The sequence below is a fragment of the Protopterus annectens genome, chromosome 2.part0 (genome assembly GCF_019279795.1).
Source record: "Protopterus annectens isolate FY-2018-M chromosome 2.part0, PAN1.0, whole genome shotgun sequence".
NCBI classification, from domain to species: Eukaryota; Metazoa; Chordata; order Ceratodontiformes; family Protopteridae; genus Protopterus; species Protopterus annectens.
The window spans coordinates 1,671,638,170-1,671,656,085 of record NC_056728.1 but is presented as its reverse complement, the minus strand read 5'-3'; the positions used below and the strand labels follow the sequence as shown (position 1 = coordinate 1,671,656,085).

General features: G+C 37.9%; 1 protein-coding gene across 1 annotated transcript in view; it reads left to right on the top strand.

Annotated features, from left to right (window-relative positions):
* The window catches only part of VPS13D (vacuolar protein sorting 13 homolog D), a 3,321,573-nt gene that overhangs the window by 2,901,344 nt on the left and 402,313 nt on the right, over window positions 1–17,916 (top strand). The window contains exon 56 of the mRNA XM_044060428.1: window positions 8,445–8,608. Coding sequence (XP_043916363.1) covers window positions 8,445–8,608 — 164 coding nt within the window. The remainder of the gene's footprint in view (window positions 1–8,444; window positions 8,609–17,916) is intronic.

Sequence of the window (17,916 nt, the reverse complement as noted above, 5' to 3'; positions counted from 1 at the left end):
TAAATATAAACTTTGATTTTTGAGTAACATTTTGCATATAATTCTTATATTATTACATTAACATTACTCAAGTGGCTATTTTCTGTCTGGTAATTACTAGTTTAAATGGTTTTAAGATATCATTCAGTATGCAATTTGCATTTTAAGACTGTCACATTCTTTGCCTTATGAACCTTTATCTCTTTTTTACTAGTACATCATTCATTGCTCCTAGTGTGTTCTTATAGACTTCTGCTTTTTTAACTGTCTCATCTCCCTTGTTTTAGCTATAATTTCCTTTTCAAAAACAAGAATAGGCTATGCAAGAAATCTCTTCCTTGACATATCCATCATCGACTTCTGCATGTCTTAACTGGTTGCTTGTGACCTCACCAATTTCCCTTGCGTCCTACTGTTGTTTTCTGTTTGACAGTTTATCTTGTCCTTGTCATGAGTCTGTATAGGGTTTTAATCCGAGTCAAAAGAATACTTTTGAAGTGAAACAGGATCCAGTAACTAAAAAATTAAATTTTGTATCTATGCAGAGTCTTATGGAAGGGAGAAAAGCATTTCTGTTAGTTTTTGTTTTTACTGAAATGTCATTATCCATGTAAATCATTTTGTCTCCAACCTTTAAGATTGTTACCTTCTTCCACAAGGAAGAATTCACTCCTTTAGCTGGTTGCAGTTTAATCGGCATAGGTTTTAGCTGCTTTTGAAATATGTACTCTGTGTGTTCTCTCTAGTTTACTAACTTCAATAAAAAGTACAATTAGTGTGCTATGGTAATAGGATGTTTTGCCCCTAGGTATCTTCCTCCCCCGCCCCAGAATTTTCAGTGCAGTAAATTTTTATGTTGTGTGATTTTTCTTTATCATGCTTATTTCACATCTTTTCTATTTTATAGCATTTTTCTGGCCCAGTTATAATAAAGCCACATAGAGGGAAATTTTATATGTCATCCAAAAAGTCCAAAATCACAACAAAAAAAATCACAACAGTCAAAAGATATGCGTACTAAAAAGAGAATGATCAAATAAAAAGTCAAAACAAGACAAGCACAAAAATTACAATGAGCCACAACTAGAATTTGAAATAAAAAGTCAAAACAAGACAAGCACAAAAATTGCAACGAGCAGCAACTAGAATTTTAAATAAAAAGTCAGAACAAGACAAGTTCAAAAATCACTATGAGCCACAACTAGAAATTGCAGCATATTTTTAATTCCTAGCATTGGGATTTCCGGTTGTGATTTGAGTGATTTCAAAATTGTGGAGTCCTTGCTGACGTTTCAGGCAGTTGATGAACTGGGGGCCTGGGGACGAAAAGTACCCAGGGGTGAAATGTTGGGGGCCAAAACATCCTGGGGGTGAAATGTTTGTAGGGAAGAACATTCTGGGTATGAAACATACCTGAGTGCAGAATGTTAGGGGCGAAACTTCTGGATACCATGTGCTGTGACATTTTCTTGTAAATCCTTCACTGTCCTTCTCTTCAGTTTGTTTTGGTATTGCTATAAACCTCAAGTTGTCACTATGTGACCTATTGAGTGCAGCCATTTTTTGTGCCATTTCTTCATTTTTAATTTCTTTTCCACCATTTTTTTTCATTCTCATTTCAGTATTTGGCATTTGTAATGTGAGAGTGTTCAATCTCGCCATTTGTTCTTACACACGGGTAGCGTCCCCAGCTCAGTCACCCCGAGTGACTCATGGAAGAACGTTCCTAAGCACAGTGGAACCAAAAGATGTCCTGTCTTTGGAGGCTTTGTCAACTCTATAATGAGTGATGAAAGTATGTGGCTTAGACCACGTGGCTGCTGCACAAATCGTGTCCAAAGGCAAACGAGCTGCATGAGCCAAGGAAGTGGAAACGGATCTGGTAAAATGGGCCTTAGGTTTGGAAGGTAAGGACTGATTCGACTTAGAGTATACAAAAGCTATATAATCAGCAAGCCATTTAGATAATGTATGTTTTGTAATTGCCATGCCCTTTTTATTGTCTGCAAATGCGACAAAGAGCTGATCTGTCTTCCTGTAACTTTTAGTCCTATCCAAATAAAATCTTAACTGCCTGTGAACATCCAACTTGTGCAGCATATACTCCAATTTGTTAGTATGGTTCTTGAAGAAGGTAGGAAGTTCTATGGATTGGTTAATATTTGTGATGGAACATACCTTTGGAAGGAAAGACGGATTTGTACGCAAAGAGACTCTATCTGGGTGGAAATTCAAGTAAGGTGGTCTGACTGATAATGCTTGCAGCTCTGATACTCTTTGAGCTGAAGTAACAGCTACGAGAAAAAGTGTCTTCCACGATAAGAACTTTAGGAGGCAGGACGAAGCAGGTTCGAAGGGTGGCAACATGAGTTGTGACAGTAACAAATTTAAACTCCATGGAAAGATAGGCTTCCTGACGGGCGGCCGAAGATGGAAGGTTCCTTTCGTAAAAGCCTTACAAAGTCTGAGAGACATAATGGGAGAACCGTCCTCACCAATATGGAAGTTCGATATGGCCGCCAACTGTACTCTTAGTGTGGAAGTAGAGGCTCCTTTGTGAAAAAGGATAGATAAAAATTCCAGTACTTTATGTAAAGGAGCTACCAGGGGGTCTAAGTGTTGGCTAGACGCCCAGTATATAAAGCGTTTCCATTTACTCCTGTAGAGTTTTGTAGTGGAAGCTTTATGAGAGGCAACCAGAATGTGTTGAACTGGCGGAGAAAGTAGATCAGACCTGGCTAGGCAGGGAAGCGGAGCAGCCAAGCTGCTAGTTTGAGAGATTGAAGAGACGGGTGAGGAACTCCCGATGAATGGGTCAGTAGATCTGGTACTGGGTCCAGAATCCACGGTTCCTCTGTTTGATGGGCTCGAAGAAAGGGGAACCATATCTGCCGAGGCCAGAATGGGGCTATGAGTATTATTGTCCTTTCCAGGTTCTGAATAGTGAATATCTATATAAATTGTAGAAAGAACACTCAAAAAAAACACACCAAGAGAAAAAGGGTAGGCCACAAAAGGTGCCTTAAGAATAATATTGTACAATATTATATTAATAACACACACACACACTTCCTATACTATAACTAACTATTATAAACTTTTTTACGACAAAAAATAAGTAGCTTATCTGAAAAATACCCAAAAATTAGCAAATTCTCTCTGTTCCGAGCTCTCCTCGATCCAATCTGTTGCAGCGGCAAACTAGATCTGAGTAATGGCAGGGAGGATTGTGGGATATAGTCTGGTCTCGAGCTTCTCTGAGATGCAGAGCTTTGCGATGCGGCCGACTCGGAGCCGAGGATCGGCTCCAAACCCGTGTGTGACGGCGAGATTGAACACTCTCACATTACAAATGCCAAATACTGAAATGAGAATGGAAAAAAATGGTGGAAAAGAAATTAAAAATGAAGAAATGGCACAAAAAATGGCTGCACTCAATAGGTCACATAGTGACAACTAGAGGTTTATAGCAATACCAAAACAAACTGAAGAGAAGGACAGTGAAGGATTTACAAGAAAATGTCACAGCACATTGTATCCAGAAGTTTCGCCCCTAGTCCGACGGCCACAATAACCACGGACGCTTCTCTGATAGGGTGGGGGAGGGTCTATTTCAGGGAAGAACAGTCCAAGGGGAATGGTCCAACATGGAGTACAGCCTGCACATAAATGTTCTGGAGCTGAGGGCGATGTTCCTGGCGTTGCAACACTTCCAAGCCCTCTTACCTCTAGGAACAGTGGCAGTTCAGACGGACAATATGTCTGTGGTCTGGTACATAAACAAGCAAGGGGGAACCAGGTCTTACCCATTATGCAGAGAGGCCATGAGAATTTGGCAATGGGCAGAGTCCACGGGTCACTTTCTGATAGCAACGCACATCCCGGGGTCATCCAACGTCATTGCGGACAGGTTGAGCAGAGCCATCCTGTTACCTCACGAGTGGTCCCTCAATCAACAGATGGCGGAAAAGATCTTCCGCAGATGGGGTCAGCCTTGCTGCAATCTATTTGCTTCCTCGTTGAATGCAAAATGCAGAAGCTACTTTACCCTTCTACCCCCTCCAGGGGATGTCCCCAGGGACGCACTGATACACGATTGGCCCCCGGGTCTCCTATATGCATTCCCACCTACCCCCTTGATTCCCAGATTTCTACAGAAAGCCAGGAACCTGGAAAGGACAATAATACTCATAGCCCCATTCTGGCCTCGGCAGATATGGTTCCCCTTTCTTCGAGCCCATCAAACAGAGGAACCGTGGATTCTGGACCCAGTACCAGATCTACTGACCCATTCATCGGGAGTTCCTCACCCGTCTCTTCAATCCTTCAAACTAGCAGCTTGGCTGCTCCGCTTCCCTGCCTAGCCAGGTCTGATCTACTTTCTCCGGCAGTTCAACACATTCTGGTTGCCTCTCATAAAGCTTCCACTACAAAACTCTACAGGAGTAAATGGAAACGCTTTGTATACTGGGTGTCTAGCCAACACTTAGACCCCCCTGGTAGCTCCTTTACATAAAGTATTGGAATTTTTATCTATCCTTCTTCACGAAGGAGCCTCTACTTCCACACTAAGAGTACAGTTGGCGGCCATATCGACTTCCATATTGGTGAGGACGGTTCTCCCATTATGTCTCTCAGACTTTGTAAGGCTTTTATGAAAGGAACCTTCCATCTTCGGCCGCCTGTCAGGAAGCCTATCTTTCCATGGAGTTTAAATTTGTTACTGCCACAACTCATGTTGCCACCCTTCGAACCTGCTTCGTCCTGCCTCCTAAAGTTCTTATCGTGGAAGACACTTTTTCTCGTAGCTGTTACTTCAGCTCGAAGAGTATCAGAGCTGCAAGCATTATCAGTCAGACCACCTTACTTGAATTTCCACCCAGATAGAGTCTCTTTGCGTACAAATCCGTCTTTCCTTCCAAAGGTATGTTCCATCACAAATATTAACCAATCCATAGAACTCCCTACCTTCTTCAAGAACCATACTAACAAATTGGAGTATATGCTGCTCAAGTTGGATGTTCACAGGCAGTTAAGATTTTATTTGGATAGGACTATAAGTTACAGGAAGACAGATCAGCTCTTTGTCGCGTTTGCAGACAATAAAAAGGGCATGGCAATTACAAAACGTACATTATCTAAATGGCTTGCTGATTATATAGCTTTTGTATACTCTAAGTCGAATCAGTCCTTACCTACCAAACCTAAGGCCCATTCTACCAGATCTGTTTCCACTTCCTTGGCTCATGCAGCTCGTTTGCCTTTGGACATGATTTGTGCAGCAGCCACGTGGTCTAAGCCACATACTTTCATCACTCATTATAGAGTTGACAAAGCCTCCAAAGACAGGACATCTTTTGGTTCCACTGTGCTTAGGAACGTTCTTCCATGAGTCACTCGGAGTGACTGAGCTAGGGACACTACCCGTGTGTAAGAACAAATGGCGAGATTGAACACTCTCACATAAAGAAGTTATGTCCTTACCATAACGTTCCATGTGGAGTGTTCATCTCGCCTTTGTTCTTACACACCCCCCACGTGTTTTGGAAGAACGGGTAAGACTAGACTCTGATTGAAATGTCTTAACCCCTTCCAGGGTGTATGGTTCTGCGTCTCATGGGGTATATGCTATTACCCTTAGTTATTTTGCTATGGTGAGAGAGTGACTCTGGATGTCTGAGAGAGTGTGTAGTTCTTGCACCTGAGGTATTAGTTTATCGGTCTGGTTTGTTTGCAAACTAGATCTGAGTAATGGCAGGGAGGATTGTGGGATATAGTCTGGTCTCGAGCTTCTCTGAGATGCAGAGCTTTGCGATGCGGCCGACTCGGAGCCGAGGATCGGCTCCGAACCTGTGTGTAAGAACAAAGGCGAGATGAACACTCCACATGGAACGTTATGGTAAGGATATAACTTCTTTTTATTTCATCTGACCGCCTGGTTAAAACATCTGTTTCATTCAGCCTTCAGTTATTTGTTTCTGTATTCCAACATGGACCCACTTATCTTGAAAATTTCAGAATGCATTTGGTCAGTCTTCCTGTCCAGGGTGACTGAAGAGCTTTCTTCTTTTGCTACTATTACCATCTGCTTTTCCTAGCTCTGTTCCACCACACTGCTTTCAGTCCCCCTCTCAGTTTTTCACAGTTTCTCTCCCTTTTACTTCACTTTTTTCCTTGTTAATCTTCTGGCTGTCATAAACTCTTCAGATACCAATTTCTGTTACAGCAGTTTGCAAACTTTTGCTGATTTTAAGTTGTTCACTGTACAGAGCTCTGTTTTTAGCTGCACACACTGTTGGTACTGAATCTTGGAACTCAAGAAAAGAAAGTTGGGAGCAAATTACCCAGGGGAGAGGGGTAGAAACTAAGAGAATGGGAGGAAGCTATATAAATACAGTTTGCTCTTTGAAAACAGGAGCTTTCATCAGGCAGCATGCAGTGTAGGTCCCCCTATTCAGTTGAATATAAATTTTGATTTTTGATTAACATTTTGCATATAATATTTATATTATTACAGGGGTAGGTTGCCTTACCAGGGAGTAATACCATAAGTTAGACAGAGAGAGACAAAGAAAGAAGAGTGATAGATGAGTGACGGTACCTGGAGGAATAATTGGTAGAACCAAGAACAGATAGGGCTTGTAAAAAGGGGAATAATCAGTAAGGCGTGTAGAATTATACATGATAATTATAAAAGTCGATTAGAAAATCAGACAACTGGGAGAGAAGGTTGTGTGGACAGTTTAGAAAGGATCAATGGGGGAAGTGAGCAGGACTTCTAATTATGTGACTAAATCAAAAGAGTTTAAGATATTTGCATGGAAATGCTTATACATATTTTTTATACCCAAGTAGATAGCACAGGATCTTCCTTCAGGTTCAGAATAACTGGTAAAAGTAGGTTGGAGTCAGAGGAAAACAGAACATAATTTTTGGGAGTGTCCAAAGTTGACAGTAGCTTAAAGACTTGGTGCAAAATTCTGTAGAGCAGATGCTGGGTGAAAAAAAATTTAAGTAACTAAAGAGATAAAAAGACTGTGCTATTAAGTTGTATAGGAATGTCAGGATGCAAGAAGGCCTTATTAATTTTAATTATGTTAGCAGCCACAAAGGCAATAATCAGAAAGAGGGAGCCAGTGATCAAACCAACAGTAGTAGATATGCTAAGTATTAAAAAGGAAATAAAACATTTGGAGTGGGAGGGCTTATTATATAGGGAAAAGGACAGGATAAATACCATGAATAACCTTAAATAGATTGCATTGGGCCATTATCTTCAGAAAAGGGACCAGATTGACAGATGTGAAAAGAATGTTTGGGGGAATTGAAAATGGCACAAAAAATAGTGACTGGCATGTAGGTTTATTGGTCTGAAAATAATCAGTAGTTACAAGTTGAAAAGACTGGGGAAAAAAGAAAAACAAATTTGTAAATTTAATAAGTAAATTATAATAATATGTTGTTGATATGTTTTGGATACATGTTACTTGATTGTGAGTCTTGTAAAGCTGAGGTAAAAAAAAATGTAATGAAAACCATGGAAATACATCAGAAACCCCTTAATATGACATAAAACAATACAAATTAAAACTGTACAAACACTGGATGGATCGCTCAAAGTTATCTTGGGGTAGTTTTAGGAGTATGGCAATTACTTATATAACCTCTCAGAAATTAATTACCACTAGCCCGCGTAAAAGATTGGAAAATCAGAGTCTCTGGAATTCTCTTTTTTTACTCCTTGCTGAAATTTGATTGTTGGGAATCCAAATATATGATTTATTTATAGATAGAGATCTCCTTACTGTATAAACTCTATTGAGGGTCAGAGATTGGTAGGATTCACCAATTTAAAACATTGGCACTTTGTACATATTGTGTATATAGTTTGTTTATGATAATAGTCTTAATTGATATCTTATCCTTTGTATCTCGTTTTAATGTTCTAATGCTTATGTATCTCTGATATTGTGTAACTACTGACTTCTGTTGTGGCATATAAAACTGTAATAAAGAATTTAAAAAAAAAAAAAAAACTGTACGACGAGTCATTTTTTTGTAATAAAGGGAAGATGTGTTTGGCATTGATTAAGGGTATGTCTTGTCTTGCAAAAAGTTATTTTTCAGTAACATATGTCCCACTTTACACATCTGAAAGATAGCATCTGTATTTATATGTGTGGCCTACTGATTGAAATCTTGAAAATTTATAATTATGACAGGCACATGTGAATTTTTTTCATTTTGACACTTGAAATTTCCATACTTTTACAGTCTAGTTGCTGTAGTGCATTGCATCTGAATGTTTTAATTTCATCTAGCTTACAGAAGGGAGCTACAAATTTCTTGACTAGACTTTGTTGCTGTTTTATAATTGCTGCTTTTTGCATTATTTTATATTTTTATTGTAAATACAAATGTTTAATAATAAAACAATTTTGCACCATGGTTTTGTTCATCTTAAGGAACCAGGAAAACGTTCACAGTTGTGGCGTATGACTGGAAGTGGGATGCTGTGTCATGAGGGCTCATCACCTCCTCATAATCCAAACAAACCTCCTTCCACTCGATCATTCGATTCCTCCCTGGTGTTGGATATTGCAGGACTTGCTGCAGTCACTGACAACAGGTAAATCTATCACATAGTTTTTACAGTAAGTTTTTAACAGAGCTGGTAAAAATGCAGAAATAAACTGTTAAGATAAAAAGCTATTCTAATGAAAATGTGCACTTCAGAATTCACTTGTACTTAACATACTTGCTGTTGCCGATGTCATTGTCTTCAGGATATGTGTAATCATAATATGTCACAGTCAAAAGTCAAAGTGAACTTTATTGTCATGTAGTCTCCACAACGGTAACCTAAACGAAATTGTGTGCATCGGGCTCAGTACTGAGATGACAATTACACACATACAAATTACATATGACACATGCAACATATATAACATTAATTTTAAGTTAGACTGTTATTTTACTACATACTACTGTAAATTACTATGTCTGCAGGTTTTATCAGCTTAGTATTTCATTATTGCACATTTACTACATACTTATTTTCTGATATGTTAGAATAGCTATCAAATAAATGTTGCACTTGATTGACATTGTAAACAGATAACTATGAGTGAGCATCTCATAATTTCTATTACGCCATAATGATTTGACCGACACAAGACCTTGTGAATGATTCCTGAGATTGCTTCCAGAGTTCAAGAACCTAATCACCTGTGGGAAGAAACTGTTCCTGGACCTGGTTTTACTCAGCACCATTTGTTTCATGCCCAAGTCAGATCACTAGAAGTTAGTACAATGCTGTATCTTGCTGCTGTGATCAAGCGTGTCCCTCACTATGGATTGTTCTCTCTAGTAGTAATGACTGCTTACAGCAAAATGTAGCATTGAAATTACATAGTTTGAAAGCACTCTATTCTATTGTATACAAAGCTGCAGAACCTGTCTTTGTAAGGTTTCTTTCTCTTTTTTGAATACTGTGAAAAAAATACAGTCATGAAGTTAATACTAGATCTTCAGATCACAGAACTAATGTATTAACACTCGTGGCACTCCATCTTGGCTGCCCTTTTAAGTACATGGTTAAATACAACTTCAAACTATGAGATTGTTGATTTTAAAGAGAGTTGACAAGGAAATCTTTATGCCATTGTTTATGGAGGGAGGGGTGCTGTCTGTTCTGCTGTATGTATACGTTTGTGTAATTGGACTGTGTATAACAGCCTTTTTCCTTTCCCATCCTCTGGCCCCTCTCCTATTTTTAAACATCTTTATTAACTTCACATATTGCACAGTGACATGTGTACACATACTGTTACAAGGAAACCATTACATTGATTTTTTTTCCCTTTTCATGCATTACACATGAAGAAGCAAACAAACCATTACATATATTTTTCATTTTCATGCATTATACATATGTGGTTTATTTCTTAACAGTTTTTATTCAGTTTTACATTATTTAGATTGCTCAAATCCTGCCTTCACTGAAATTTCACTCCTGTTCCTCCTAAACGTTACTTTGCATGTATTGTTCCCGTGGATTCCTTTTTATTTCCATGTCCATTCACCTGTTCTTGGCTGTCTCCCTAGAGCTGCAGTCCACCAGCTAGGATGAGGGAGATCAGTAACAACTCTGCCACCATGTCTTTGAATATGTTTCCTTGTATCTTAAGTTTGAAATGAGTTCCTACTATGTACCTTTTCTTGCCTTTCTGAGTTTGTTCTTATACTTAAATTCAGTTCCTTTCCATCCTTTGCAGCATTTTCAACCACACCCACATAACACCTCTATAATTATGGCCCCTCCTATCCACTCATGTCACCATTTCTTTAGTTTCATTCCACGCATTCTCCATATTTTAACTCTAATCCTGCTAACAAAAACCACATCTGTACATGCAACTGTTTACCCCCCACCTACCACTTTCTGCACACAAACTCTTCCCATAAAACTAAACAAGCTTACTTACTCTTAACATCTCTCCCTCTTTACTAACACTTAATACCATTACCTCAGACCGATTAAAACTACTACCACCTACCCTCAAAGTTAAATTATGTCTAGTACTACTGTACAAACCCCTCCCACATAAACAACAAACTCACACCAAATTTTATCTATGCCATACATTAATACAATGTGAAGATATTCATCCAAATCCAGGCCCAGTCAACCTCTCATATCCATCATGAACCAAGATGACCAAATATTTCACCACACCAACACATCCACCACTAGGCTAACTAATCACACATCTCAACATGCACTTCACCTAGTAACAATAAATACTAGCAGCATTTGCAATAAAACTACTGAATTCCATGCCTGGCTAACTACCCACACTCCAAATATTATTGCAATAACAGAAACATGGCTAAAACCGCACATTGCTGACACTGAAATTCTTCCTGCAGGATATAATGTAATTCGTTCAGACAGACTTCATAAAAAGGGTGGTTGTGTAGCATTAATCTATCAAAACTCACTACATATAACAATCTGTACAAAACCCATTCCCACTTTCAGTAACCTTGAACTTCTACATACATCTTTTCACATAAATAGGAACAAACAAATATGCATAGCAGTAATTTATATTCCCCCAGGCCATAATATCCACATACTCAAAGACTTTTTGTCTTGGATAAATCAGAATATACTGCATGAAACTATAGTCCTAGGAGATACCAATACTAATTGGCTAAACTTGAGCACCCTCTCCCCAGCAAACAGCATAAACCTTCACAGTTTTACCCAACTCTTTACTACTCCCACTCATGGTGTATCAACAGACTCAGAATCAACCCTAGACTGGATACTTGTAACCCATCCCCAAAACTACTCAAACTCAGACACCCTACCAAATACATTGTGACCACCTTCCAGCATATACCTATAGGACTCACCCTCAAGCAGTCAAAATGCACTCATATAGAACTTCCAGGAATTCTGACCACTTTGACCAAAATAAGTTTATAAGTATCCTAAACTCCCATAACTGGAACCCATTAAAAATACTCCCCGTAGATGAAGCCGTTGACTATTTCAACAAACTATTTTTAAATACTCTCAATAGCCTAGTTCCAATGCATGCAAAACAAAACAAAACTAACCATACCCCTGGTTAACAAAACTTACTAAACAAACTATCTTTCTTAGAAACAAAGCATGGAAAATATGGCTGAGAGATGGAACAAAACAAAACAAACTTTATTACAAACAACTCCATAACAAATCAAAAAAGCTAGTTTATTTTATTTTATTTTACATTTGTTGACTGGGAAAGTCTGACTGGACACAGGTCCATTTTCAGCGGAGGCCCAGGGAGAAAAGCTCCACTTAGAAAACAATCTAACAAATAACATCTCCTAAATGCATATAGTATTATACAAGAACATATTTTACATTTCTTCACAGATATATGTATAGATACAATTATTGTATTCCAGAAGCATTAGCACTAGTGATACAAGATAAAAAAGATTTTTTTTTGCTAAACTGTCTACCTCATATAACAATCACAAACATTTTTGGAAGTCTGTCTCCTCTGCTTAACCCAGGCACCATCTAAAACCCAACCCCTGCAGGAAAAAAAAAAGAAATTTCCCAAGATTATAATACCCATTTAATTTCTACCATTATAAAGCTATTCAAAGACAGCCCATCCAGTCCAAACACACACTTTCCACCACCTAAAGAACATACCCCCTCCCCTTCAGCTTACTCTTAATACACAACCAACCAACTCCTTCACTGTCCAGCCTGTACCCACCTCTCTGATCTTGAAACTCCTAAAACAACTCAAACCTTGCTCACTGTCTGCAGATAATCTTCCCCCTGAATATCAGTAGCATACTCAGTTACCATTCTCATAAATCACTCTCTCTCTCTCTCAAACCAACGTTCCTCTTCTGTGAAAAAAATCCATCATTACCCCTATATACAAAGGGGGAAACTCGCATGATCTTTCTAACTACCGCCCTATCTGTATACTCTCCCCACTCTCAAAAATGTGTTCACTTACAATTACTTAAACACCTCTCATATAATACTCTTCTGTCCCCTACCCAACATGGGTTCCAGCCAGGGCATAGCACTATTACTGCTCTATTGTCTTTCACTGACATTGTCAACAAAGCCTTAGACACAGGCCATCCTACCTCTGTAATCATATTAGACCTATCTAAGGCTTTTGACACTGTGTCACATACCGAGCTGGTACACCAACTATCAAAGCTAGGTTGTTCCCCAAAATCTCTCAACTGGTTTACCTCTTACCTACAGAATAGGGAACAGTCTGTAAGGTGGTTAAATGTTCAATCCTATTACCAAACTAACAACATAGAAGTACTGCAAGGATCCATTTTAGGCCCACTTCTGTTCAATATTTTCATCAGTGACCTGCAGAAAGCCCCCCAATCCAGAATCTCATCCAATACGCTGATGATTCAACACTGATATCTACCTCCAACAATTTCTTAGATCTCCATACAGCTATACAACAGGCCTTTACTTCTATTGAATTATAGCTTAGTGATGCACAACTTATGTTTAACCCCCAAAAAACTAAACTTTTACTTTTCTCTACAAAATCACCTGACTTTGACTTCAAAATCCTTGCTGAAGACGGCACTGTAGTCGAACTTGTGAAAACAACCAAACTACTAGGTTTAACAATATATAACAAACTCACATACAAACCACACTCGTCTATATCACGTTATCGCAAGTTGATTTAATTGAATCACTAATACTTGGCACCAAAATGTCATTTTAATAAAACCACGAAAGCTTATTTAGTTGAAACAATAGTCATCGAAAAGTTATAATTGGCCCGTTTAAAGTGCTGGCATATTTTACGTCATATCCGGTATTCCTGTGTTTTAATAACAAAGGAATAATACATTAAGTATATAGAGATAAAATGCATGTTGAACTGGAAATAATAAAATAATAAATATTATTACCTAGTGTGCTCATGGAAAGGTAAATAAAACATGTTACCGGAAGTGAAACGTTAATCATCATATATTACGAAGCTAAACTAATAGTTTTGTACGTTACACCTTATAGGCATTCTAGCCATGGCTGAAACTTTGCAATCTGCTCCAGGCATGATAGGTAAAAAAAAATACGGTACACTTAACATCACAAAAGCACAAACGAATGTTACATGTAGATGGCTGTGTGTATAATCTAGAAAGAACTGTGAAGAGTAAGAACTATTGGTGTTGTAGGTTAAAGTTAGTGTCAAAATGTAAAGGCAGAGCTATAAGTGTTACTGTAGTAGATGGGAAAGAGTTATTAAAGTCGGTTCCGCACCATCATGCACCTGATCCAACAGAAGTAGAACGATACATAGCGTGTCATCAGTTGAAAGAAATCGCACAGCTATGTAGGAGCACACCCTCTTTAGTTGTTGATATTGTTGCCAGTACGTATACAGAAAGTACTGTACATCTACCTTCACATAGGTCTATGCTCCAACAAGTTAATAGAGTTAAGATGTAAGAAGATGTTGACATATCCTCTAGTCCAAAGAAGTTTAACTGCAGTGAATACCAGTACATATTGTTTGAAGGAAGGCAAATTCATACAACATCATATGGTAAACATTCACAGTAATACACATGTATTGGTGTTCACTACTCAAGAAAATCTGCTGGATTTATGTAACAGTATCATTTGGTACATGGATGGGATATTTCTTACCAAAGCTCGATTATGTAGGCAGTTATACACAATACATGGTTTTGTATCATGTGGTGAGACTAGGAAGTGTTTACCTCTGGTTTACTGTCTAATGACTAAAAAGTCATATAAAGCATATAACTATCTCTGGGGGTGTTTATTTACATTGGTGAGTTCTTTTGATATGCAGTTATCTGTTAAGTTTATCCTAACAGATTTTGAAATGGCATGTATTAAAAGCGTAAAACATAATTTTACTGATGTTACCCACAAAGGTTGTTTATTTCACTTTGCCCAGGCTGTATGGCGTAAAGTGCAGAGTTTAGGAGTAGCTTCTCTTTACGGACAATCCTGTTCCTTTCAGTTGTCAGTTAAAAGGTTAGTTGCGTTAGCCTTTCTAGAAGTAAGTGACGTAGTCAGTGCATTTCAAAATTTAAGTAAGACTTTTCCAATTGAAGGGAAAGAATTGCTAATGTATTTTGGTGAAGTCTATGCGTTAGGGCGACCAAGAAAGGTACAAACTAGAGCTACGTCAGTTTCACAGTTCCCACTAATATTTCCCATTGAGTTTTGGAACGTTTCTGCATTGAATGCTTTGTTGTTGCCATGGACACAAAACTACGTTGAGGGTTGGCACAGACGAATTCGTTGTCTGTTAGGTAAACGTACATGTGATATACAGACTGTACTCACTGTTTTAGTACGTGAGCAGAATAGAGTCAACGAAATAAGACTCATGGCAGGTTCAGCTGTGTCACCTAAGAAGCGTAAGACGCTGGAGAAACAGTACAGAATGCAATCAGTGATAAGTAAAACGTCTGAATACAGTTGTGAAGGGTTCCTGACAGCTGTAGCTATGCTTTTGAAGGTGTAGGATACTTTACTTACTACATCAACATACCATTAGTTTTGCACAATACACGTTATAAGTATTATTTCTGTTTCATGATGTTTTGCAAGCACTTTTGTACAGGAAATCCGTGTACATTCACGATATGTGATTTATATTTGATTATTTCAACTTTATTACACAATTCACGTTATATATCTACAATCACAAATTTCTTTGCAGTACAAGTAAAGTAGTATAAGTAAAGTGAAGTAAATAGTGTGGGAAGAAATAGCCAGGGAATTGTTATGGCTAGGCTTGTCTAGGCCCTAGGGCTGATAGCCTAGTACCAACCTATGGAAGCAGTGATTGCGAAGTGGCCAACTACACATTTTCGCTATTTTGTGTTTCGACGAATTTAGCTTTCGTGGTTTTATTAGAACGACATTTTGGTGCCAAGTATTAGTGATTCGATTAAATCAACTTGCGATAACGTGATATAGATGTGAACCACACATCCTAACTGCTATAAAGAAAAGCCACTTCAAACTTGGCAAACTATATCATCACAAGCTCTACCTGGATAAATATACCAAAAAAAAAAAAAATCTAGCCACTACCTTACTCATCCCCACCCTTCTCTATGGTATTGCCATTTTTACTAATCTGCACACAACCCTTAGTTATAAATTACAATCCTGTTACAGTAAACTAGCTAAATTTGCCTCTGAAAAACCATACCATTCTCATCACTGCCATGCTATCACCGAACTAAAATGGCTAGAGTTTTCCCACCATCTGCAATATACCCAACTAACCTAATTTCTAAACCTAATGACTGCCCTGCCCTTAAATCAATCCTACAAACATACACCCCTACAAGAACAATAAGATCTTCCTGTAATCTGATGCTAATTGTAACTAAACCCAACAAAAGAGCAGGACAGTGTCTGTTCTCCCATACTATAGCCAGACTATGGAATAACCTTCTATCTGAAATAAGCCAAATTGACCACCTAAAACTTTTTAAAGTAGCTCTAAAAACACATTATCTAAACAATCCATCCTGCACCTGCCTCAGGAGCAAACTGCCTTAAACAGTACTTTGCACCAAATACTAAGATGACAAAACTTTGCAAAACCCAGTCTTCACAGTAATTTTTACCTATGATAGTATTTGTTTCTTAGCCCATTCTTTTTCTGTTGATGTAACTTTATAACCTATTGTAAGGATTTTTCTAGTTCAGTTTAATATAAATCTCAAGAAATGTAAATTGTAATATGTTTCTGCCTGTTATACTTGTTATATTTTAAACGTCATTCTCTGTAGTGCTTGAGCTTTTCTCCCCCGGCCTTCACTGAAAATGGGTCTCTGACCCAGTAGACTTTTCTGGTTAACAAATGTTAATAAATAAATATAAATACATTTTGTAGATACAGATACTGTTTATTTTGTTGCAAGGCTATTTGTCTCTCTCTCCTCACAACAAATCACCTTTTTTCCTCATTTTAAGTGTTTTGAGCCAGCTCTGTTTTGGAATTTTTAAAGCATCTTTTTGTGTTACTTATGTCCGTTTGAACAAAAAGAGATGTGCTAATTTTAGCATTATCCCCTGTAAGATTACTATGGCAGTTATTTCATGCTTAGTACTACATGGACCAAACACCAATGCCAGTGTACCAGAAAAACAGGACAGTCAGAGAATATTAGAAAATGATCTGTTAATTTGTTGTTAACCTTTCATTTGACATAGTTCACATTTAACATGGCTCACTAGCATTTTCATTTTAATAAGACACATTGAAGATTAAGAAATATATCACCAATATGCAGAAATAGAAGGAAGGTTAGGGAATATTCATGGTCTTAGTTTGTAAGCAAAAAATTCAAGATGCTTCTAATGTTAAATGCTCCAAACTGTAGCTGACTATGTAGCACAGAGTGATGAAGCCCTGACTTTTACCTAGGTGACTCAGAATTTGTTATGGCCTGAATACTGGTAGAAGAGCCAGTAAAAGATGATGAGATTGAGGTGAGGACCCTGGGAGGAGGGAAATAGCCTGACCCACTGCACGATGGATTCTTAATGGGGGAAGGAGTAGAGCATAGCTGGCCAAGATGTCGGTGCTCACCTGACAATAGTGAAAAGAAACTATTGATTTGCTTTCAGGACAGGTACCACACATGACTGGAGTTTCCATTTCTGTTCTGAAACGTGATATTTGAGAACTGTCTGAGAAAAGTTTTGTAAGAATGAGTTACATAGAAATTATAATTTTCATGACTTGGGATTATGTTGTATCCTTACATTTCTGCTCAGTTCATCAGGGCAAGAGGGATTTGATGTTGGACACATTCTTCCTTCCATGACAAAGAAACTTCTATATTTAACTATGCCGATTCTGTATTTGCCAGCAAAATGCAGAATAAGACACCAAAACTTATCAACTCGCCCATGCAATTTGTTTTAGCTTAAATTTGTTTTGCTTTGTATTTACTGTATTTTAATTTTTTTATCTTGGAGTTTTAAAAGTAAGTACTGGTGGGAAAGTTATGAAATGTTTATTTTCTGTTTTCTCCTGTGATTTGAAAGAAATTAAGGCTGTGTGATCTGTGGGAGAAGCTGAGAAGTAGTATTTATTATAAAAGTTTAGCAGATAAAGAAAAGGTTTTTAATCTTTTGGAGCTGCCACTGACTTACTGCTGTTGTGAGACTACTTTGGAATTCCATATTTAAGATTCACTACTTTTGCACATTTTTCTTTTATTTATTAGTTTACATTTGTTGTATTTTAATTTTTTTTTATCTTGGAGTTTTAAAAGTAAGCATTTTGGGCAAGTTATGAAATATTTATTTTTTGTTCTCTGCTCTGACCATAAGGAGATTAAGGCTAGGTT